Source organism: Tachypleus tridentatus, chromosome 7, assembly GCF_004210375.1.
Source record: "Tachypleus tridentatus isolate NWPU-2018 chromosome 7, ASM421037v1, whole genome shotgun sequence".
NCBI lineage: Eukaryota > Metazoa > Arthropoda > Merostomata > Xiphosura > Limulidae > Tachypleus > Tachypleus tridentatus.
The window spans coordinates 193467590-193491721 of NC_134831.1; the positions used below are offsets into that span (position 1 = coordinate 193467590).

Genomic DNA, 24132 nt, shown 5'->3' on the forward strand with positions numbered 1-24132 from the left:
GCTGACAATTGTTTGTTTATTTTCTTATATTTCTTAAGAAAGTTTTCATAGTCTGCATATAAGAACGAGAACAGAAACTGAAACTTTTGGATAGTTCTGGGTCCCAACCCATAAATGTCATGGGTCCAGACTGGTCTAAATGTTTTCATTCTATTGTATTTTAAACAATTTTTAATATTTAAATTATTAACTGCAAGTAAACACTGGACTTCTGTCAATTTACCTAATATTCTAATAACCATAATTAAATACCGAATGAAATACAAACTTGTCCTTTCATGAATTATTGAGGCAGTATTGTACAAGTTGCTTTCTACTAGGACAAATTACTGACCAATCATTCACTGAATCATTTAAGAGGCATACATGAAATATTATGCATGTAACATGCACAAACCTCTGCTATACTGCTAAATTGTTTTTATAATTTTTATTCTGTCCATCAATAACAGTTTGTAATAAATCAGAAACCCAACATTTGGATACTTCATTTTCTTGATATAAAAAGTCATCAAAATGATGAGTAATGATGAATTTCAAGCCCGTTGATATTTTTCTCCCATGTACAGCATAACTAAGCAAAGTGAAAGTAATTTTGGAATCCATGGTACTTAATACATTTGTACTTATAACAAAAACTCCCTAAGTTACACAAAACAATTTTGTGAATTTTATCATATACTTACTCCTTCCCACCTTTCATTAGATCAAGCCCACCTATATTCAGTTTTAACTTATTCTAAGTTATTTCACACACAAAAAATACTATATAATGAAAGAAACTATCCATTCTATGTAATTCTAAACTGTTGAAAGTTCATTATATATTTAAAAATGGCTGGTATGAGTAGAGAAAGCACTAGCAGAGGAGCAAACAATGTTTCGACCTTCTTCAGTCATCATCAGGTTCAGGTTTGTGACGATGACCAAAGAAGGTCAAAACGTCGTTTGTTCCTGTACTAGTACTTTCTCTACCCGTACTAGCTGTTTTTAAATATATAATCTTCTCTACAAATGGGTTTTCTCATCATCATGGATTGTTGAAAGTTCATACCACTAAGATGTATAGCAAAAGATTTAAACCCTACCTCTATTCAGTTTTAACTTATTCTAAATTACTTCACACATGAAAATACTATACAATGAAAGAAACTATCCATTCTATGTAATTGTAAACAACTGTTGAAAGTTCATACCATTAAGATGTATAGCAAAAGATTTAAACCCTACCTCTATTCAGTTTTAACTTATTCTAAATTACTTCACACATGAAAATACTATACAATGAAAGAAACTATCCATTCTATGTAATTGTAAACAGCTGTTGAAAGTTCATACCATTAAGATGTATAGCAAAAGATTTAAAGCCTACCTCTATTCAGTTTTAACTTATTCTAAATTACTTCACACATGAAAATACTATACAATGAAAGAAACTATCCATTCTATGTAATTGTAAACAACTGTTGAAAGTTCATACCATTAAGATGTATAGCAAAAGATTTAAAGCCTACCTCTGTGCTGACACATTTTGATCATCCACCATTGCACTTTTAGGATTTTGTGCATTTCCGATGTGTTAAGATAACTCTGGCTTCAAAAGATATTTCATGATTGATCAGCTCTCTGTCACTCAGCCAGTTAAAAGAAGTCTTATATATCAATTATAGTTTAACACAACAAGTCAAAGCAGACAAGGCAATCTTGGATCAAACCTATTAGCACTATTTTGTCTATAGATCCAGGAACCATACCTCCTTTAATTTGTTTTATTTTATTTTTTGCAAGAAATTGGATGATTGGCTAAGAGAAATGGCAGTCAATTTTTATCACTAATGAAACTAAAGATCTAGTTAGGATACCAGATATATAGCTCACTTGAGTGTGTTGGTGGTTAAGACTGTATAGAGATAAGCCCACCTGGTTACTCTCTAACCAATTTAGCCAGATATACATATAACATGCTTTAAGGCAACCATAAACAGTATGTTACACTTATAAGTAGCTTAAGATTAAGATAATGTAATCTTTCTATCCTTAGCAAAGTTCATGAAAACACAACAGTAAATTACCTACTAATCAACTTTACACCACCATCATGTTAGAAGTAATTTAAGGTTATAAACTAAAATTTATATCTTAAAACCTACCAGCATAAAACTACATTTAACTTAGATATGATGTTCAAAATATTTTTAAAATACAGTTTAATAAGACTGTTTATTTCAATTAATATGATATTTCTTAATTTACTGAAATTTCAAACCAATTCTTCAACTATTACACAGAAATCAACTGATAAATGTCATGTTAAGTGTCATAACATTTACTGAAATTCATTCCAAAACTAGCTACAGTGAAGTACTTTTTCATGACAGCTATAAAATTCATCTTTCAAGAATCAAAACTAGAAAGTTACCAAAGCAACTAAGGTGCCATCTTTGCCTGCTGCTGATTCATTCCCTGAGGTGACACCTGTCAACCATAAGGAACTATTCAACAAGTATCATCAAAACAGACAAATACCTACAACAGTGAGGTCATGTTTAACAGAAATTTTAAATACAAGAAAGTCAAAGGAAATAAAATTTTCAGTTTAAAACTTGTCACAAATATTATAATTTCTTGCTTAAAATCCACTCCTTTCCTACAACTGTGTGACATTTAAATATCTTCAGCTTTTAAACTATAATGAATAGATTCTATATAAAAATAACTAATGAGTAGAAGTTCCACGAAGGAAAAGAAAAATAAATAAATGAATATCATCCATAGCAATGTTGTACATTTTTATAACACTTAAATTTATATTTAATTATCATTCACTTTATGTAAGCATCACATCTGAGTTAAATATTCTTCAAAAGAAATACCACATTCAAATTAATTATCATTCTAAAGTTTAGGTAAATACCACATCCAAACAAATAAAAAGCTTAGACAATATCCTTTTTTTTACAGTTTAAAACTTTCTGTCATCCTTTGACTTCCACTAGGAAAGTTTAGGATATGTCAAGTTATTACATTGAACACAATGGAAAGAAGAAAATATTTACATGTAAAAATAACTGAAAAAAAAAGAAGCAGTGCTCAGTCCATTATAACAAATTATTTTAGAACTTAAGTTTCATATTTAGTCTGTCAGATACTGCTTGCTTCTAATAGTTATCAGACAAATTCTATCATGCATCAAATCATAGCTTAACTTATCAGTGTAATCAATATGATGAAATATTTTTTAATGAATACCAAAATATTTCAATAGTTGTGTGATTTGTATGCAAGAAATTATAATGTACCAATAAATTAGATCTTTGCAGCAGAAACATGTTAACAACCTCAGTGCTGTTGGTACTTGTACACACAAAATCAATTTATCTAACAGGGAATGTTACATATTATCAAACACATTACTAATGGCAAAACAAGTTAACCCTTTCACTCCCAGGGTTTTTCCCAAGCATTATAAATCAGGTACTATGTTAATGTTATATATAGCTATATTGCTGAAAACAAAATAAATTATACTTTCTAAAGATAAAAGTACTTTGTTTAAATTAAACTATCTACACAAAGTCCTATATCAACTGTACTTAAAACATACAGGATGAATCTGCACCATTTCCAAACACACATTACTAGATATTAACACTAATGGTTTATTTCCCAGAACTGTATGTTTGCACATACTAAAAATGAATCTATATTTTTCTCATGTTTCAGTATATTCTCTGTATTAACATATTTTATCATACATTAAATAACTGCTTACACATACCAATGTTTTGGTAAGTTTTCTAATATTCAAGACAATTTTTTCCTTACAAATAATCTACAAAGTTTGTAGGTCAAAAAGTTGCTTTCTTGTTGGTTGTTGAATATTTTAAATATCTTTCAACATAAAATGTAAAGTCCACAAAAATTTACAGTATCAGATATAATCAAGGAATTCAAGAAGAGAAAGGTGATACAAGTAAGTAAATACTATGAGAATGACACCATTGAACTGTAGCTGGTTTTTCAACCAACTCACAGGAACACAAAAATAAAGCCTACAGAAATAATACTTTCCCCAGTAGTGATAATGTGAGCTTAGTCATGGTTCCTGGAATTGAAATATTGCAAGAGAAGTTCTGGCTGTCAGGAATACTCAATGAGTAAATGTACCAAGAGTCAAATTTCAGAAGGAGCTGAATGTAAAATGTAATAAAAATTAAGAATAAACAACAAAACAGAAATTTAACCATCTTGAAGTATTTTATTTTTGAAATAGACAAAAAGATCTGGACAATGAGACACATTAATATGAAGTGGTCTGAATGGATTTGCAGCTGTTGAGAAAAGAGAGACAAACTAAACAAATAGTGGAACAAATAATACTCTAAATGTGTACTCTTTGAAAATGTTTTCATTTTAAAATAGCAATTAGTTTGACAGCAGAGAAAATAATGGCATTATAGTCAGTGTAGCCTTCTTACTGAGGTAAGACGGAAATTAGTACAAGTTTTGGGCTACATCGCACACTGTGGTTCAGTAGTCTAGAAAATAATTTATCTTTCACAACGATTCCAAACATTCAGCAAACATGTTGAAAGAATAACTTGACAGTAAAGAGTACAAAGGAATACTCATAACAATGGCTTAATGTACCCAAAATAAAAAAAATAAAAAATTCAAAGGTGATCAATGATACAAGATATTTTGAATAACATTCCTTGATTATACTTGATAAACTGTATAGTATGTGTAGAGCAGAGGATTAAGATGAGGTTCTAGTGCATGGTACAATAACTTGTGTTTTTATATCATGTTTTGTACCATCATCCAAGTGCAATATGTTATAGTGTGATTCCTGTATGTTCATCACTTGTTTGTTTCCATAAGTAATCCCACTGCTGTGTTTTCAGCAGTATTCACACCAATAACAGGTAGTTCATCTTACGATTTCACACACAGCTCCTTAAATTTTGGTCAACTGCTTAACATAAAGCATCCCTATTTTCTATGTGCTTGAGCTATACCTGGAAGAAGTGCAGCAAATAATAACTAATTCACTTTGAAATTTATAACTTAAGGGAAAAACGAGACATAGCAGATTAAAAAAACCCCAACTCAAGTACAAATGTTTTGATATAACTTTACAATGAAAATGATCAAATCAAAACTAATCTTATTATTTCTGTAACTACTAATTACATCAATAACATTAATATAAAGGACACTGGTAGGGAAAGGGTTAATTTATATTGTATGTGTTTAGATAATTAACAGAGTATCAGAAATATACCTCATAATGCACATGTAATAAATTTAAGTATTAAATACATTCACAAAAATAAGAATGAATTATTACTTTGATTATGTTTGGTAAAGGTGTGAGTGTCAATGTTATTCATATATTTAGAAATGTTGCCTAATTTTTAACAAAAACTTTCATAATGCTTTACAGGCAGACAAAATTATGCATGTAACAAGAAAACCAGAATACAATGAACATAAAGTTAATTTTTACCCTTAATACTCTACAGGATCCTTTACCCTAACTAATAACATTTGATTTCTAGTCATTACATATGAGAACCTTTATTGGTAATAATTTCAAGTTATATAAAAAAAGGCTCTGTTGATGAAATTCAAACAGTTTAGCAGCTATAAATTAATATTTCTCAGTAGTGGATGCTAAGATTCATTTATGAGCATTAACAAATACAATTAACTTATAATTCAAAATAAATACATATAGGCCAAATACCGAATAGGAAAAGATGGATCATATTCAAAATCTTGTATTTCGGGAGGATAGCCAATGGAAATGAGTCTGTCCACAACGAGCTTAAAGCCTAAAGCTTCATAATCTGGTGAAACGTATTCTATGTCAGGAAAAAATATGTAAAAACTTAGCTTTATCTTCACCCAAGACAGTGTTAACATACTACAATAGTAGCAATGTGTAGAAAAAAAAGAAGGGTATATGAATACCAAATTGAAGCTCTTTTGTAACAAAGGAATCATATTATAAATATTTAGAAATTGTTTAAATGTAAAGAAACTTGTAACTCACACTTCATATTAATAAAACTGTCAGAGTTTTAAGCAGCTTTGCAAAAAAATACTATTATGAAACATTATTACACTAAAGTTATAATTTTTCCTACACTGAAAATGTATTCCCAATAAGTAATTACTTCTCCTCACATAAACAGCTATTTCATTCAGTGCTGTCCAATATATGTAAAAACTGTACACATTCCAGAAGCCTTCTGTCTCCCCTAAATTTAAATTGACTGATTCCGATGCAAGTCATCATGTATCAACTCTTCATCAACAGGAGTGCAGCATGATACACCTTCTATTCCATTCTATCACCTTAACCTTTTGGCAGAAGATGGAAGCACTGGTTTTCATGAAAGGAAGTAATTATATTTTTTAGTATTGGAAAGTTACAACTTCCAATATGGTACATTACCTCCACTCACATAAATAGCTAGAACCCTACAATGAATAAGTGAAAGGAATGAAAGAAACATCATTTGAAAGCATTGGAAAGACACTTCCTAAGATGAGATAAATTGTAAGATCTGGTGTGGAAAACTGTACCACTTCTGAAATAAGCATACTCCTTACCAATCTTAGAAAGATGTCACATATGTGGGCAGAAAACAAAGGAATTCATCCATCTAGAAAAGAACTATAGCTTGAAAGTCATCTAAACCATGCAGTATTTAAGAAATTCAATCTCTGAAATTATAAAAGTGGGTAAAAAGAGAAAGATGTGCCTCAAGGTATACAGTGGTTAGGGCACAATGGACCATATATACAAGTCAGCTGTAATCCTAAATCTGGCCACCAATACATTTCAGAAATAGAATCAAACAAAAATGTTTATTAGACAAATGAAATTGTGAGAGAAAATAAAAATAATGACTTAGAAATTAAGTTTGAAGTAAAATACATCTGTAATATAACAAAAATTTACTGAAGAAATCTCACTTTGGAACTGAAATTGAAATTTTTTAGTGCAAAGCACATGAAGACCACCAAAAAGCAAAAGATATTTGAACACAATTATTGCCAAGGATAAAGTGTGTGTGATATTTAAGTAGAATGGAACAGATGGAGTAACTTGTCACAAGAGTATGTGGCAGACAGTTGACACATGATGGTGTGCAAGAGATACATTGGAATCAGTCAATTCATGTGGAAGAGAGATAGAAAGCTCGTGGTATGCATAAAAACAAATGTGTGCATATAGAGGGAATAAAAATAGTTATCTATGTGAGAAGAGGTAAGGTGCTGTACTGGAAATCAGCACAAATAAACCAACTTTGTATTTACTCATAATATTACCAACACAGTGTGTCAACAAATGTTCCCTCATTTATTTTATTTTTAGTTTCCATACAGCAGAAAAATACTTATCTGTTGTTATTGTACATACCTGCTAAAGTGTAATCCATATCAAAGCCAAAGAATTTAATTTTTTCCAAACTGAGACTTCTATTCACAAACACCCTGCAATAAAAAGTTTGCAATATAATAAAAAAACAATATTTATTTTTATTAAAATAATGTAATCAGGACTATTTTCTGAACATGGGCAGGTTTCCCAATATCTAAAAATATTCATTTCATAATGCTTAAATTTTATGCAAGAATAATCGTAAACTTATCACCAAAACATATCCAATAAGTTTAAGTTCACAATATCTGGTTGTAACAGAAACACCCAATAAATTTTTGGTTTGTAAACATTTGGTTATAATAAAAATATAATCAACAAGTTCAGGTTCACAACATTTGGTTATAACAAAAAAAACAAAAACAATAATGTTCAGCAGCAGTTAAAGCTCAGTGAGAAACTAACATTTAAAAAACTTCATAGAATAAAACATTTGCACTAATGAACTACAAACATCCAAACTAAAAATAGTACAACAGATTCAAACTTGAATGAATTGCTTAATACAAATAGTAAACTGCAGTGTAATATGATTCTAAGTGTTTTTACCTAATGACAAAACAGTAAAACTTTAAATCATTTACATAAGGAATGCACTACAAGAGCTGAATGTAAAAGTTACAGTTACTTTAATTAAACTCATATCTATCTTGATGATAACTGACAAGCCTGATAACTGATGATCTTGATAACCGACAAGCCAGATTAACAAAAAAAACTTACCTATGGTAAGGTTCTCTGTAAAATTTCTTTACTGGAATATTTGGTGAAATCATACTTTCTTCTGAACGTCCATTATGTGCAGTATTATTATCAGTTGGATCCATGGTACACACTTTCACATGTATTGAGAACCTGAGATACCAAACAATAAAGTCATCATTTAGTGTTTGTTTAGACAGCTGACCATCATAACATCTGTAGAGATCTAGAATTCTTGTATAGCTTTTCATTTTTTACTCAACATTATTTATCTATGGTATTCATGTGTTTACTGAGTAAGGTTCTGTTAGTCACTTAAATATGCCAACACAAACACACAAGAAATGTTTGCTAGAGATGAAAGAACAATTTAAAGTGCATTTTACAAAAAACACATGAATCCACTTTAGCATATTAAGCAGCATTCCTAGATTAATAAGTAAAAAGATATTCACAACCACTGAGGATAACTGAAAAACTCAACAGCAAATAAAATAAACCTTAATAGACACCTCATCCCTTAAACAAAATGACTGTATCTAGTAAGAATGTATTCAAGTCTGTTAAGGAAAATCACACACAGAACCACAAATATCTATAAATTCCCAGATTCCCACTGATATATGGGGTCATATGCTAAGACTCTTTAACCCAGACAGGTATTCAATAACAGGAACATACTAACATTCCTATACCCTTCAGGGTATTATGTACCCATGACAAACAGGATCACAGGTGTTAGGCATTTCATGATATGCACAATCATGTACTAGCACTCCCATATTCTAGTCAAGTGTTGTCAGGCCAAGTATTTAGTTTCAAAACTTGTAATGGCTACTGAGCCTATAGATACTATTACAGACAAATCTCCAGGTTGTGAGTCAGGTTCATTTTTTCTACTTATTTTTCACACATAAAGTTGATCAGATTTCATGGTTAATGTGTATTTGTTAATAAAATAACTGGTAATATATGATCCAAAGGGCTCTCACACATGTCCATGTCTTTCAACCAACATTTTAGTCATCATTGTCTATGATGCCAGGTAGCTGAAAATCTAACTTAACCAATATGCAAGATCAAACACAAACAAATACCACTGTAACTTGTTAATAATAACTGGCTTCTTGTCCAATCAGCCTGCAGCATCTTCTTATTTTTACTACAGACCAAAATTAACATAATATGTACTACAAAAACTGGCACTATATTTAGACTCAAACCCATTCTAAATTAACAAATCTGAGAAACTACTATTAACCTTATATTTGATGCATGATATTCATTAAATGTAGGCAAAAAGTACGTTTATAAAAGTGCTGAAATAAATGTGTACAATACTGAGCTGGGTAGTTCACTCAAGAATCTTGTATACATACGTAGATAAAATATAATATATAGTAACTATGAGTTTGTGGATAGAAAATAGTTGATATATTTCTCAATCTACAGTAAAAATCCTTATGAATTTGTGTGTGTGTGTGTGTGTGTGTGTGTGTGTGTGTGTGTGTGTGTGCGCGCGCGCGCGCGCATGTGTATTTATAAACACACAGTAAAGTAAAAATGTAATGAAGAAATGTATCATAAGTACATGTTGAAATCAGCATTATGAAACAAGGTACTTTTATCTTGAAATTGTATCCAAAACAAATTTTAGCAATTAATTTTAATGGCTCAGAATACAGTAGGACATGAAAATTCATTACTGAAAATTTTATAAACAATTTCTGACCTTTGATCTAAAAACTACTTAACCAATCCAACATCAATAGTAAATAATAATATGTAAACTGTGTAATGATACACTAAACTTGCCTATTTCTAATCCAGAAAGCTTAATGGTATTGTCAAGGTATACAGAATTTCTTAACCTACTTCACATTTATATTTCCTCTACTGGCAATCACATGACACCATGTGATAGTTACTCATGCAAACCAAGAATATAGAAGTTTTTTGTTCCAGGGGCATATTACATGCAGACCTTGAGAAGTTTGACAGTATATACATCCTTGAAAAATTACAATGGGCTTAATTGATCTAAATTTGTTTTTGTTCAATATCTATACTCAAACACTTAAAACAAAAGTTAGCAATGTAATTTACATATTTTTTATTAATATATTAGAGCATGAGGCTTATCGCATCTCTTAGTGATTAACTTTTAAAAGTATGTGACAGAAAGGCTTCAATTTGAAAGTTTATACAACTAATTGTCTACATTGACCTACTTACCAAACCTGTTGCTGTACATTAAAGTTAGTTTGGATATTAAAAAAAACAGGTCAACTTGTATAAGCTGCATGAAAGTATTAGGCAAGAGCTCCTAATATAATTCATTAGGTATCTGACAGTTTCATATGTTTTTATATTCATAAATTTGAAATGTTTAGAAAACTATAAACAATATCTTTACCTAAAAATTGAGCAAAATAGTTGACACTTGAAAATTTAAATTATAGATTAAAATCTCTAAGTGTATAAATATTTTCAAATTGATTATGATATTTCAAATGTACTTACACTCAATATATACTCCTATGAACTTTACAGGAAACTGAGAAAAAAGCTATGAAACCTAACTATGTAAATCATTTATTACCACTATGATATAAAATTGCTTCATGATTTCTGTTCCTTCAGTCATTTTTTGTCAACGAAAAATAATTTTTGAGAATCATTTTGGAAAAATAATTTTCAGGAAATGCACATGTACATGCAGTAAAGTATGACTTATGTGACACGTGTACTTATTACATCACCTAATTCTTGTTGTAAGCAATAGAGTTTTGAAAACAAAATACTACTACTAAATTTACAAGTCACCCTTGCTCAAGTATAAAACACATGAAATACTTGAAAACTAAAAGTTTACTACCATGAAAACAAAATCTATGGTTTATTTCAATAGTTGGCATTACATGGAGATGCCATTTTTAAAATTAACTTGTCAAAACAAGTTTTCCATACTAATCATAACTATAAAGTTATCAAATGAATAATACTGATAACTTAATATGCTAATTTAAGTAAGAATATGCAATATACACAAAACAAATGTAGTGATTAAAAACACAATACACTCTTTGGTGTTTGTTTACACAAAGTAGCATGCTATCTATGCCAGAATCAAAATGATTAAAAGCTCTTTTAATATATAAATACATATAATGGAAATTCATAACAACTCTTGAAACAAAATATCAGTGGCAGTAAACTATACTTTGTAATTTGTCAACTTTATTTCACGGTTACATTATTCATAAAAATTAACATTATGGAAGAAAACATATCAAAATGAAACATTTTCTCTAAGCTTATCAAAATCCTAGTATTAAAATGATATGATTTAAATAAATGCATGTACACTTACTTAAACTGGTATGTATCATTAGAAATAGTATGGTTTATATGTGTACAAGTGGAACACTGGAACATAATTACTCAACTTGAACTAAAAGATCAAATATTGTGTGACTTGTAGACATTATTAAGGAACACAAATGTATTTAACCATCCTGATCTATAACATCAAATATAGTATTTTATAGACACACATGCAAGAAAAGCTACCATACTTACTAATGTCTAAACTTATGTGTAGCATCACACTAGCATCTATTATTAATAGCATTAAAGTTAAAAGACATCATGTATAGCACACAACCTAAATTTTCTATTCCTCATTTCTAACTAAAATTACATTATCACTATATAAAAAATATAATTACAAACTGACTCCAGTACAAATCTCAATAATCTTTTAATCCAGATGAAATTTTTTGGTGTGATCAAAACCAAGTTAATGATATTTGTATATGGTACATTTAATGTGAGCATATGAGCTGTAAGCCCAGAAGTATTCCAAGAGCAAGGACTGGAAGAAATTAGAGATCTATAGATTTTTTTAGATTGAAGCTTAACGTTCTCTGTTTATTTTTAAATAAAATAAGCATATCCATGTAGAATATTAAGGTATTATAAAAACTTTTAGACTTTAAACTTAATCATAGATATTATACAATAAAATTTCAAAAAGCATCAATTATTACCCCGAGTTTTCCATTATCCATAAGCCTTTAACTGTTGAAGATTAAACTTTTAAATGTACATTTATATATGATATTCAACATCACAATTTAAACTCTTCCCTCCCTAATTACAGCACAAATATTTCAGAATGAATGCAAGGAACAGTTAAATTTGTTCCACTAGTCTCTAGAGTTTTTAAAAATTAAATACAATTGGGGGAATACAAAGTGAGGCAATGTAGCGTAGTAGTTCTAGATTAATCTACATAACCAATATCGGTTTAACAAAGCAAACCATTATATTTTTACACTTACGTAAGATAAGAATTATCGTATATGGATAGAATTATAACTTCCTCGATGACGTTTTAAGTATACGATTTTCACTTTTCAATGCAACTTCCAGTTGATCCCGTTTTCGTTACTATATAAACGTAATAACTACTGCAGTCAAATATTCGATACTGCCCTCTAGCGTTAATATTTTGATTACTTAAAATATCATAATATATTACGCACAGATTGTCATAAAACATATCGATGAGTGAAAGTTAAACTTTTCTACATGTTTTAACTAAAAGTAATATTTTGCTTATGATAAGGTAAAATGTTATTGCGAACTTGCATATTCAGATAGAATATTATTTAAATTATTGAAATAAAGCTACCTTACTAGAGTTATTATAAAACTTCATACATAGTTAACTTGAGAGTTGAGTTACTTATTGACAATCTAGTCAGTGGTAAATATAAATACAATACCACTTGTTTACCAGAGTTACACGAATAAATGTTGGTTTGTACTAGTGAAGGCAAGATTTTGGTATCTGAAGCATGTATAATGCTGCCTCTTTTTGTTTACTTCAACATAAATATACAACATGAATATAAAAACAGGTCAAGTTTAGGTGTCTTTTTAAAGCTAAAAATAAAAGACGTTTTGGGGACAACATAGCAGTAATTTGTTTGTACAATGACTGATAATCATAGACGATTTAAGGATAGCTAGGGAGTATTTCATTTGTTATAATACCAAGCTAAATGTCAAATATGACTTAAGAATGGCTAAGCAGACTTTTTTGTAGTAATACATAATAATTAACAAATATGACTTAAAAATGGCTAAAAATTAAAAATGTATTCTCAAGACGACTGGTATATGGGGATTAAAACTTTAATTAGAGTAGGTCATGTGTGTGTGTGTTTTCTTATAGCAAAACCACATCGGGCTGCTATCTGCTGAGTCCACCGAGAATTAGAATAGGAATTATTTTCTTTTTGTTTATAGTAGTGGTAATATATGACCAATAACTTAAGAGGATTTAGGAGGAAAAGCATTCTTTCATATTTTTTAAGGTCACAAAACTTAAAAATCTAAAATTCATTTTGCAAACTCTTAAAATATACGTTCAGAAGACGAGATTGTTTTATTGAGAAATCTCATTAGATAACGCTAAATGTTCACAATTTTGGATGCAAAAGTCTAGATTGGAGACTTGGTTTACAGTTACGTTTTTCCTGTTAAATACAAAGACATACGATTGTCGTTCTCTGCTCTTCCCACCGCTGATATCGAAGCCCAAATTTTAGTTTGAAATGGTTTCAGACTTGCCGGTGAAACGCAGAGGGGTTCTTGGAGAAGTTAAGTGTTATTGTTGCTATTATCGTACGTTTATCAAGATTTAACGTTCATAGTTATCTCATGTGTAAAACGCTTACATTTACATCAGTAATTTTCTCTTTCACGCGAACGATAAATACTTGAACAATAGTCTTGTAAACATCTCGTTGCAAAGAAATGGAGGTAACTTTCTTTATCTAGCTGACTGTTTTTTGTTTGTTTTTTTGTCTGCTGTGCGGTTCACCTTCTGTGAAATATTTCGGTGATTTCCATGAGTTGTCTGTTTACGCGTTGTGTGAAATTGCGGGTAATGCATGACGTAAATCATGAGATTGGAGAATATAAACCTCAACATGATTCTACACGTTGTTTGGTTGTTGCTTGCAAATAAACCCTGTGGTATGTTTTATAGTACGTGTCGCTAGAGTGAAGCTCAGTCCACAGCGCTCCGTTAGTTATCCAAGCAATGGTTTACTAATACTTCGTGTGTGTACGTTAATGGAAGTGGAGCGAAGGTTGGGAAACTGTTTCTCCTTCTTGTAATAAATCAATAAAAAAATGACCACAAACTTCTCGTGCTCCAGGCTTCATAAGCCTCTTTCTCTAAGGCCTTCTTCCTGGACGTCAAACAGTTTCGAATCTCAGTTTTCTAGCACTTCAAATAAATTCGACGTCATTCAAGTAGATCTTTATTTCATCAAAGAAGTTGCTCACAACCTCCAGGTTAGTACTTTTTAGCTAAGAAAACTGTAACATTCTAGTTTACTAAACAAATGACATTTATCCTAATACTATGTAGATTTCTGTACATTTTTGTCGCATTATAGAGAGCAGAAAAGTAGCCATCCTGTTTAAATCTTGACGTTAATTATCGTCCGCTGTTGTGTTGGTAAGGGCAACTTTGTAAACATCTATTTTTTGTCTTCTCCATAATAGTAACTTCTTTTCTTTCTCTCTCTTTTGAGACTTTCACAACTATTCACCTACCAAGTAAACCATGGACTATATGTAATACTTTTGTTCATAAAAAGTTATTCAAATTGAACTGCGATCTATAAAGATAATCTTATCAAAATTATGAATGTTACTCACTGACTTACCTACCTTAGATATGAATGTTACTGATTTATACACCTTACTTACTGATTTACCTACCTTAGGTATGAATGTTACTGATTTACATACCTTACTGAATGTTACTTAGTGACTTGTACCTTGAATATAAATACTACTCAGTGACTTAACTTCTTTCTCTGTGACTGTAATTGATGCAGAAAACCAATTAATTTCGTTTTTACACAATGTATCATTTTGTTTAATTTTAATTTATTGTAAGGACTTCAGATGGAGATCCAGTTTATCATTTTAACTGTTTTCTGAACAATATAAGTATTTCTTTTTCAGTGATGTCGAGAAAACCCACTTGTAGAGAAATATATATGCAAAAACGGCTCGTTTGGGTTGAGAAAATATTTTACATAGAAGAGCGAACAACGTTTTGACGATGACCGAAGAAGGTCATATATATAAGTGTTTCTTTTTGTTGCGACAACGTCTCTAAAATCTAGAGAATGGCTGTATTTCTTGTATCCCCACAGTGACACAGCGATATCTCTGCGAACTCACACTGCTAAAAACCGGATTTCGATACCCGTGGAGGACAGAGCACAGATAGCCCATTTTGTAGCTTTGTACTTAATTATAAAACAAAAACATTCTTATTGTAATTGTTTTCAACCCTTATTTCTACGAAAATAATATATTCTGGTATTTCGGTTTTCTATCTTCATTAATGGTTAATCGAAGCATCGGGATGTCAGTTTTCCTGGATAGTCGTTTCATTCGAAGTACCACGCCTGGGTCCGGCATGGCCAAGTGGGTTAAGGCGTTCGGCTCGTCATCTGACGCTCGCGGGTTCGAATCCCCGTCGCACTAAATATGTTCGCCCTTTCAGCCGTGGGGGCGTTATTAATGTTATGGTCAATCCCACTATTTGTTCGTAAAAGAGTAGGCCAAGAGTTGGCGGTGGGTGGTGATGACTAGCTGCCTTCCCTCTAGTCTTACACTGCTACATTAGGGATGGCTCGGTGCAGTGGGCTAACAACCTACTCACTTAAATACTTGTTGAAGAATCCGCAAGCGATTGCGGCTCTATGTTCCTAGATGGAATCTAATGGTGATAACTAACTAACTAATTAAGGCAAGAAATCACGTAACAAAGCATGTGCTTAATATGCAACTAGACTCGTAGTGCTAAAATAATACAACATTCCTAGACATTACCAAACCAAACACTCAATCTATTCTCAGTTCACGGGAAAACTACATTCAGACAAATTCAAAACCTTGAAACGTAACTTATCGTCACAACAGGTTGAATTGAAGAAAGCCCGAGAAAGAAGCTGCAACAAGAGCAAGTTTTTAAATGGCACACCTGTTAGTCAAGTTTGGAAAACTAAGCTAATTAAATTATGTATGATTGATGCATCCAAAGAAATGTGCCCAGAAAAAGCAGACTTATTCAAGATTATTAGCCTTTCGGTGAATACAGTTGCTCGTAGAGTCGAGCACATTGGAAGCAATATTGTGTCTCAGATGAAAGACAAAACCAAAGAGATCAAGTGTTTTTCCATCGCGCTTGACAAGTCATTAACTCAGTACAACCTGGAATAGAAACGGTTGAAGTGTGCTACAGCAGATGATGGTAAAAATGTGTGATGCAGGAAAAGGTTTAGTTGAGTAAATTTACAAAGCTGTTGAAAGTGCGGGTTGTTCCAAGCGTGTGGGTCTTCACTGCATTATTCATTAGTAGGCACTGTGTGGAAAATATCTGGGCCTTTCATGTGTCATAGAATCTGTAGTTTCAATAGCGAACTTCATTTGCTCTCATAGACTCAAATGCCGTCAATTCTGTGAATTTTTGGTAGAAATAGAAAAAAACATTTCCCGACTTGTCCTATTACACTTCAATTCGATGGCTTTGCTGTGGGAAGGTTATGTTGCGATTTTTTGAGCTTATAAATGAGACTGAAATTTTCTTAAATGGAAGGAACCACCTTCAATTGTTATTCACGAACAGTGAATGGTTGTGGAAATTAGTATTTCTTCTGTAGACTTGGCCATGTACACCGAGATGAAAACATTTCGTTGCTCCACACACTTTCCATGTTGTGAAAAGTTCAAGAAATAAGATTCCCATTTCCACACAGGTTTGCACAAGGTATCCTTTCTGATCTAAAACTACAAGTCAAGGAGCGTTTTTCTGATCTTGACGTGAGTGCAACAGAAATAAGGATCACTCAAAACCCATTTGATTGTGTTATTGATGAACTGCCACCTGAAGTTCAAATAGAAGTGACTGATCTACAATCTAACAACATGATAAAGGACAAATACAAAGAAGGGAAACTGACATGAGTTCTATAAATACCTTCCTAATGTTAATTTAAAAAACTTTACTCTACAGAAGCTACTGTATTATAACTTAACAAACAGCGTACTTATAAACTTACACACACACTGTATTATATAAATGTACTCATAAACTTACATACACAGAATATTTATGCTCATCACGCGTATCCAGGACTCATCAGACATAGCATTGATCTTCATACCAAGACTCATCAGACCTTGCATTGATCTTCATATCAGGACTCATCAGACCTTGCATTGATCTTCATACCAGGACTCATCAGACACAGCATTGATCTTCATATCAAGGATAATTTGTTCTTCTGATCAAGTGAATTATAATTATTATCAATTGTATTTAAGCCATTTATAAATGAGAACCGTACTATTTTGATGAACTTAATTTCCAATATAAGCTACATCTTTTGAAACCTACACACGTTAAATTAATTACACAATTAAAATATATATTTTTTAATTTAGGCCAATCAGTGGCCCATAAAGTGAGGATGACTTTCACAGTAACAAGAGTAACTTAAAAGATACAAGTGTCTTATTGGCTAAGTCTCGAAGGAGGTACCACCAAATTTTTACACAAAATTCACCGAAACTTCGTCTCTATTTAATAATCTATGATTTCCTAAAACTTTATTATTTTGGCTCTAACAACCTTTGATTGTGTGTTGTTTTTTTTCTTATAGCAAAGCCACATACGGCTATCGGCTATGTCCACGGAGGGGAATCGAGTCCCTTATATTAACGTTGTAAATCCGAAAACTTATCGCTGTCCGAGCGAGAGACTTGATTGTGTGAATATAACTAATCTTTCCCGTAATATCACATGTTTTTTTTTTTTTAATGGTATACTGTCGCTGAACTTTTAGCCCTTTCATTTTTTATACGTCCCTTACCCCCTGCTAAAACGATATTTGAAATGATGCTTTATCTGACCAATGTAAACACTTTCACATGCACATTCACTCTTATAATTTTCAGCTTTTTCCATTAACTGTATATTATCTTTAATATTACCTAAACTTTCTAATATCTTATTCAACGATAATTATAACTTAACAAACAGCGTACTTATAAACTTACACACACAGTATACTATATAGATGGACTTATAAACTTACACAGTATACTGTATAAATGTACTCGTAAACTTACACACACGGGGTACTTATGTACTTATGCTCATCACGCGTATCCAAACACGATTTTTAACGTTATCGATTCACTTTATCTGGAGTAATCATAACAGCCAAGAATGGCTTTAAATTTAAGAATTCTACATGTATAATCTTTCTCATTTTATATGAAATGTTAACTAAAACTGTTAATTGTTAGAAGTACCTGTTGTTTAGTTGTACGAAATATATATTCCATATTGCCAACCTGTATTGATTTAACATTTAAATATATAACTTCAATTGTTTAAATATACGACTAAGATATGTTTTATTATATGGTCAAGTTAATATACTTGATGCTTTTTAACTGTTAACTTGAAAGTTCGATTGAGTAGGAACCAATTACTAACATCAACAAAGTTCAACTTGAGTAAAAATTGTTTACCGACATTCACGAGGTAAGTGGGAGCGAACTCTTTAGTTATCGACCTCATGATGGTGATTTAAATCTTAGTTTTCAATGTAACTAATTCACATTTCAGTAAGTACTGGAAAACTGTACAATGACCAAACAGTGACTTTATCACAAAACTTAGTTGAGCGACGGTTCACTGTAATCGTGACAATGAAAATAGTCAAGTTAATAAAGATTCCAGGAACTTTCCACACCGATTTGGTCAATGTGTTGGTCTGTAATGCTTGGTGTCATGACGAGGTATATTAAAACCTTATCTATGTTTATAACATGACTGGTAAAGTGACTGTGTATACGTTGATGCAATGCTGCACTTCAACACTGTAATCTTTTGAAAGTATCATCGTGACAAAACAGAATAATATCCTCAACAAAGGCTGACATTCTGGTCCTTTCAAACTCTATTAAAATAGCCAATTTGATAAATAATTGCGAATTCAAACTGAAGTAATTATAACTGGTTTATATTCTTTAATTTAGAATAAAGTTTTTAGTTTATGAACAAAAACAAACATTAATAATTGTATTGATATTCAACTTTGTCTTTAGGTCTTGTCTTTTGTATTGTTCTCAATCATGTATTAAACCTGCCATCGATTTTATCTTTCTATTTTTCACTTTCTATATCTAGCAAAAAAGGAATTTCTCCTACATGCCTTTTCTTCTAGTCTATTATGTCCACTTTTATTAGTAATGTTCTTTTTCTCTTTCCTGTAGTGTGTAGTAAAATATAACTCTATCCAGATTTAAAAACAAAAATCAAAGTAACAACTGTGAGGCTTTAATGTAATATTAACACTTCGAAACCGGTATAACTTAGTACTTCTGTGTATTATATAATTCCCTGAAATCCCTGTAACTGTTGTGTATTTTAACTCGAAACTGATATTTAAAAAATCAACTCTTATGAAACAAACAATAGTATTCTGATATATTTGAATTTTAACGTCAAACGTATAGCGACTAGTTTGTCATGAGGCCCGAGGACATTGGTTTTTATTTTTCACCTTAACTTTCCAAAGTGAAGTTCTAAAATACGATGTGTTTTTGGTATGGCATGACTCAGGTAGTTAGGGTGCTTGAATTGTAATCTGAGGGTCGCGAGCTCGAATCCCTATCTCACCAAACATGGTCACTCTTTCAATCCCACGTGGGAGCGTTATAAATCCACGATCAATCTCACTATTTCTTAGTAAAAGAGTAGCTCAATAGTCGACGGTGAGTATTGTTGACTAGCTACCTTTCCTCTTGTCTTCCACTATTAAAATAGGGATGGCTAGCGCAGATAGCACTCGTGTAGCTTTGCGAAACAAGCCAAACCGATACGTTTTTCAAAGTCTGCCAATCTTCCCTCATATCTAATTACATATGCAAAATATTGAATTTCGAGTTTCCTTCGTATGTCCAATAGTTTTCTTAAATACACACACGTAAATAAAAATAACTGATCCTCATCATTCGTCTGTCACATACCATTTCAAGTTTTTACGAGCTGTCATTTTGTTCTAGCAGACTGGGTGTGCAAAGTTTCCACCGCTAGCGTACAACACAAACACTTACAACAAGCTGAGTACCAGAGGCGGCGCTAAAGGTAGGTTTTGGGAGCTATAGTCACCCAACTCTTGATGACAAGAAACCTACTTGAAATAAAAATGTGTCCTAGAACGGCTAGTACGGGTATTAAGAAGAAAACAACGTTTCGACTATCCTAGGTCATCTTCAGGTTAAGAAAGAGAGAGTTTGAAAGTGACCGTTGACGGACACATGTTTTAGGGACAAGAGTATAAACAGGTACGGGATTGTACGGGCGTTGCAAGTGGATGTTAGGTTATTACTCAGTATAGGTATAAAGGTGTTCCTTTATATTGGTTTAATTTTGGTTTTAGTTGTTATATAAGTAGGGCTTCTTTGATTTTGCGTTTGTTTATATTTGTTTTCCGACTTAATATCTGGATGTTTTCTATGATTATGGTGTGTTTATTTGATTTGCAGTGTTCAAAAACGTGTGAAGGTGTTTTTTAATCTTGTTTCCATTTTTCTGTTTGTTTCTCCAATAATAGAAGTCGTGGTAGCTGTTGCATTGTATTTTATAAATTATGCTGGTGTTGTGTTTGTCAGTAAGTTTTTACATAGTATGGACTTTAGTTTTGTACATGGTTTTTGAATAAATTTGGTGTTTACTGGAATGTTGTGTTTTCTAATAAGTTTTTTCTAAATGTTGGTTATTTTTTCGCTGATGTCGGGAACATATGGTATGCAACAGAATAAGGTTTTGTAGTTTGTTGTATCTTGGGATTTATTAGTGTTTGTTTGTTGTTGATCTCAGTGTGTGCGTATAATATTTTTCCACGGTTCTTTGAGGAAATTTGTTGATGTTGATGAAGTGTTGTTTTATTTTGTTGATTTCATCATTAATTTCATTGGGTGAACATAGTTTCGTGGCTGTGTTTATTTGGTTTCTTAATATGTTGAGTTTTTGTTTTGTTTCATGTGCTGAGTCCCAGGTAATGTATAATCCAGTATGAGTAATTTTTCTGTGGATTTCTGTTTGGAATTGTGTATCAATTTTGGTGATTTTGAAGTTAAGAAATGCTATTTGGTTACTCTTTTTCCTGTTTACAGGTGAACTTAAAGTTGGGGTGTATCAATTTAAAGTGACTAAAAAACTAAGTGTGTGTTCTGTAAATGTGAGTCCAGCAATTGTATCATCAACATACCTGTACCAACAACATACCTGAACTGTAAAAATGAACATAAAAATGTTGGCTAGAACTGGTGACACAGGATTCCCCATACTTAACCAGTTTATTTGTGAGTAGTTTTGGTTATTGGACATAAAGTTAGTTTTGGTGGTAGTGAATTTTATAAGGGTTGCTAATTGGTTGCTGGAGATGTGTTTCAATTGGTTGGGGTCTTGGATATAAAGTTCTACTGGTATGTCAACCACACTGGCGACCTACATAACTTGAAAGCAAAGCTTTCCTCCATTCCTTCTGACCCATCTCAGTTAAAAACACGTCTGAAAAAGGCTAAAACTGTCTTGTACAGCCGAAACGTGCTCAATAAAAGTGTTTAACTGCACTTATACAGCCGTACGGCTACTAAGTTGAAATAAAACACTTTTTTCTCTTGATTTCTGAAAAAAAGTTTTGAATTAAACATAAAAAATGTCAAAATGCTTAAAACTCTAAAACACCTTTACTTGATAGGTGAAAATATAATTATTTTGTTAAATTGTAAGTCAGGTTGAAGCTATTGGATCCGGCATGGCCAAGCGTGTTAAGGCGTGCGACTCGTAATCTGAGGGTCGCAGGCTTGAATCCCCGTCGCGCCAAACATGCTCACTCTTTCAACCGTGGGGACATTATAATGTGACGGTCAATCCCACTATTCGTTGATAAAAGAGTAGCCCAAGAGTTGGCGATGGGTGGTGATGACCAGCTGCCTTCCCTCTAGTCTTACACTGCTAAATTAGGGACGGCTAGCACAGATAGCCCTCGAGTAGATTTGTGCGAAATTCAAAAACAAACAAACAAAACAAGCTATTGGATCATAAAACAACAATCCACATACATCATTGTTAATTTTCATAAAATAGTGTTGAAAAGAAGGTATTAAAAGATAAGGGCTTTTTCTGATTGTTTATAACGATGCAATTCTCCCCTTTACACATTAACCCTAGAATTACCGTTTTATTTTAATACATATTCTAAACTGTTTATGTACTAAATTGCTTCTAAATCTCCGATCTTTTTTTTAGTTGAAAGATAAATAAAAATACATGAGTCACGCACACAAAAAATAAACATATTAATATCATTAACTAGTGCTGAGTTTTCCTGTAACGGCCCGGCATGGCCAGGTGGATTAAGGCGTTCGGCTCGTAATTTTAGGGGCGCGTGTTCGAATCCCCGTCGCACCAAACATGATTGCCGTTTCAACCGTAGGGGCGTTATAATGTGATGGTCAATCCCACTATTCGTTGGTAAAAGAGTAGTCCAAGAGTTGGCGATGGGTGGTGATGACTAGCTGCCTTCCCTCTAGTCTTACACTGCTGAATTAGGGACGGCTAGCGCAGATAGCCCTTGAGTAGCTTTGCTCGAAATTCAAAATAAACAAACAAATGTTCCTGTATATCATAAGCATGAATGTTTTCATATAACTTTTTATCGCTACAGTTTCTTATTATAGGTAAAATAATAAAACTATATATGATATAATATGTGAACCCCATTGGTAATGAACGGTATGTAAACAAGTCTGTAATTTGGGGATTAAAACTTTCCTTTTGTAACCTAATTACGTTTAACCTTTTTTAAAAAAACTAGTACAATCAGACTACAGTTAATTACCTCTTGATAAAATGTTGGATATTTAACTAAAAATTGTAGAAATTGATTTAGACTGAAAAAGTAAAATAGTGAAGAAGGCCATCGTTTTCTGATGTTTGTTGTTTTTTTTGTTGTTTTTTTGGTTTTCTAGGAATATGATCTAGAAAATAAGATAGATTTAGAGATCAAAATGCGCGAGGGAACGACCAAGCTTCTAGCAGCGTGCAAACATCATATGCAGAGCCTGGAGGCGGCAAAGTCATTAGTGACGTCAAATGGAAGAATGGCTGCATACATGTCTGAGCTTCAAAGGAGAAAAGTCAAAAATCTAAACAGGTGATGTGTAATTAAGAAAGTTTTTTCCGAAGTGCACATTTGATAAAACGAGTACGTTTTTCAGCTAGTTTGTCAAATATTAGCGTCATAAGAATCAAAAGAGGTAACATATACTTTTGTATCAGGATAGTCAATGGTTATGCCTAACAATAAAATATAATTTCTTTTATATATGTGGGAAAAAACATATGCAGTGTTGACTTGAAATTTCGATTGGAAAAATTGCTCTCGGTTAAAGTAATGGCAATATAGCACATTAATTCGACAGCACAGTGTGTAGCCATCTTGGTTTTATACTAGAAAGTCTATCCCTTCAATATATATCATCCCGTCGTTAGTATAGGGAGGAAACTTTTCGTTATTATTTATTTCAACACCAAATGTTAATAGAAGTAGTTGTAAAACTATTTATTAAAGAATTTGAAACAAGCTCTCTCTCTCACAATAATTTACTCCAGATTTTTCTCGTAATTCAGTGTGGTTTAAGTAACACCTGCATTTTCTGATTCACATGCTATGTTATACATTAAATATACTTTTATCGTTATGTGCCTCCGGAAGTTATGCACCCAAACTTTAATTCGCTAATAGTAATGTATCTTTGGGTTTATTTGCACTATTTCGATACAC

The 24132-nt window shown here is 32.0% G+C and overlaps 2 protein-coding genes across 13 annotated transcripts in view; one reads left to right on the plus strand and one right to left on the minus strand.

Annotated features, from left to right (window-relative positions):
• Window positions 1-12662, minus strand: part of Nt5b (5' nucleotidase B) — a 42632-nt gene extending 29970 nt beyond the window's left edge. For 4 of the 10 annotated variants that reach the window (XM_076516522.1, XM_076516517.1, XM_076516521.1 and 1 more), the window contains exons 1-4: window positions 12508-12662; window positions 8183-8314; window positions 7439-7512; window positions 5753-5870 (exon numbers count right to left, since the gene is read on the minus strand). In XM_076516522.1, coding sequence (XP_076372637.1) covers window positions 5753-5870; window positions 7439-7512; window positions 8183-8286 — 296 coding nt within the window. In that variant the 5' untranslated portion in view covers window positions 8287-8314; window positions 12508-12662. Of the gene's footprint in view, window positions 1-5752; window positions 5871-7438; window positions 7513-8182; window positions 8315-9976; window positions 10088-12213; window positions 12336-12507 lie in introns of those variants that run through there. The other 6 variants (XM_076516520.1, XM_076516519.1, XM_076516523.1 and 3 more) reach the window with 5 other exon arrangements.
• A 1519-nt stretch (window positions 12663-14181) lies between these two features.
• Window positions 14182-24132, plus strand: part of LOC143257595 (rhotekin-2-like) — a 34679-nt gene continuing 24728 nt past the window's right edge. The window contains exons 1-2 of one of the 3 annotated variants that reach the window (XM_076516544.1): window positions 14182-14536; window positions 23318-23502. In XM_076516544.1, coding sequence (XP_076372659.1) covers window positions 14372-14536; window positions 23318-23502 — 350 coding nt within the window. In that variant the 5' untranslated portion in view covers window positions 14182-14371. Of the gene's footprint in view, window positions 14537-20491; window positions 20627-23317; window positions 23503-24132 lie in introns of those variants that run through there. The other 2 variants (XM_076516543.1, XM_076516546.1) reach the window with 2 other exon arrangements.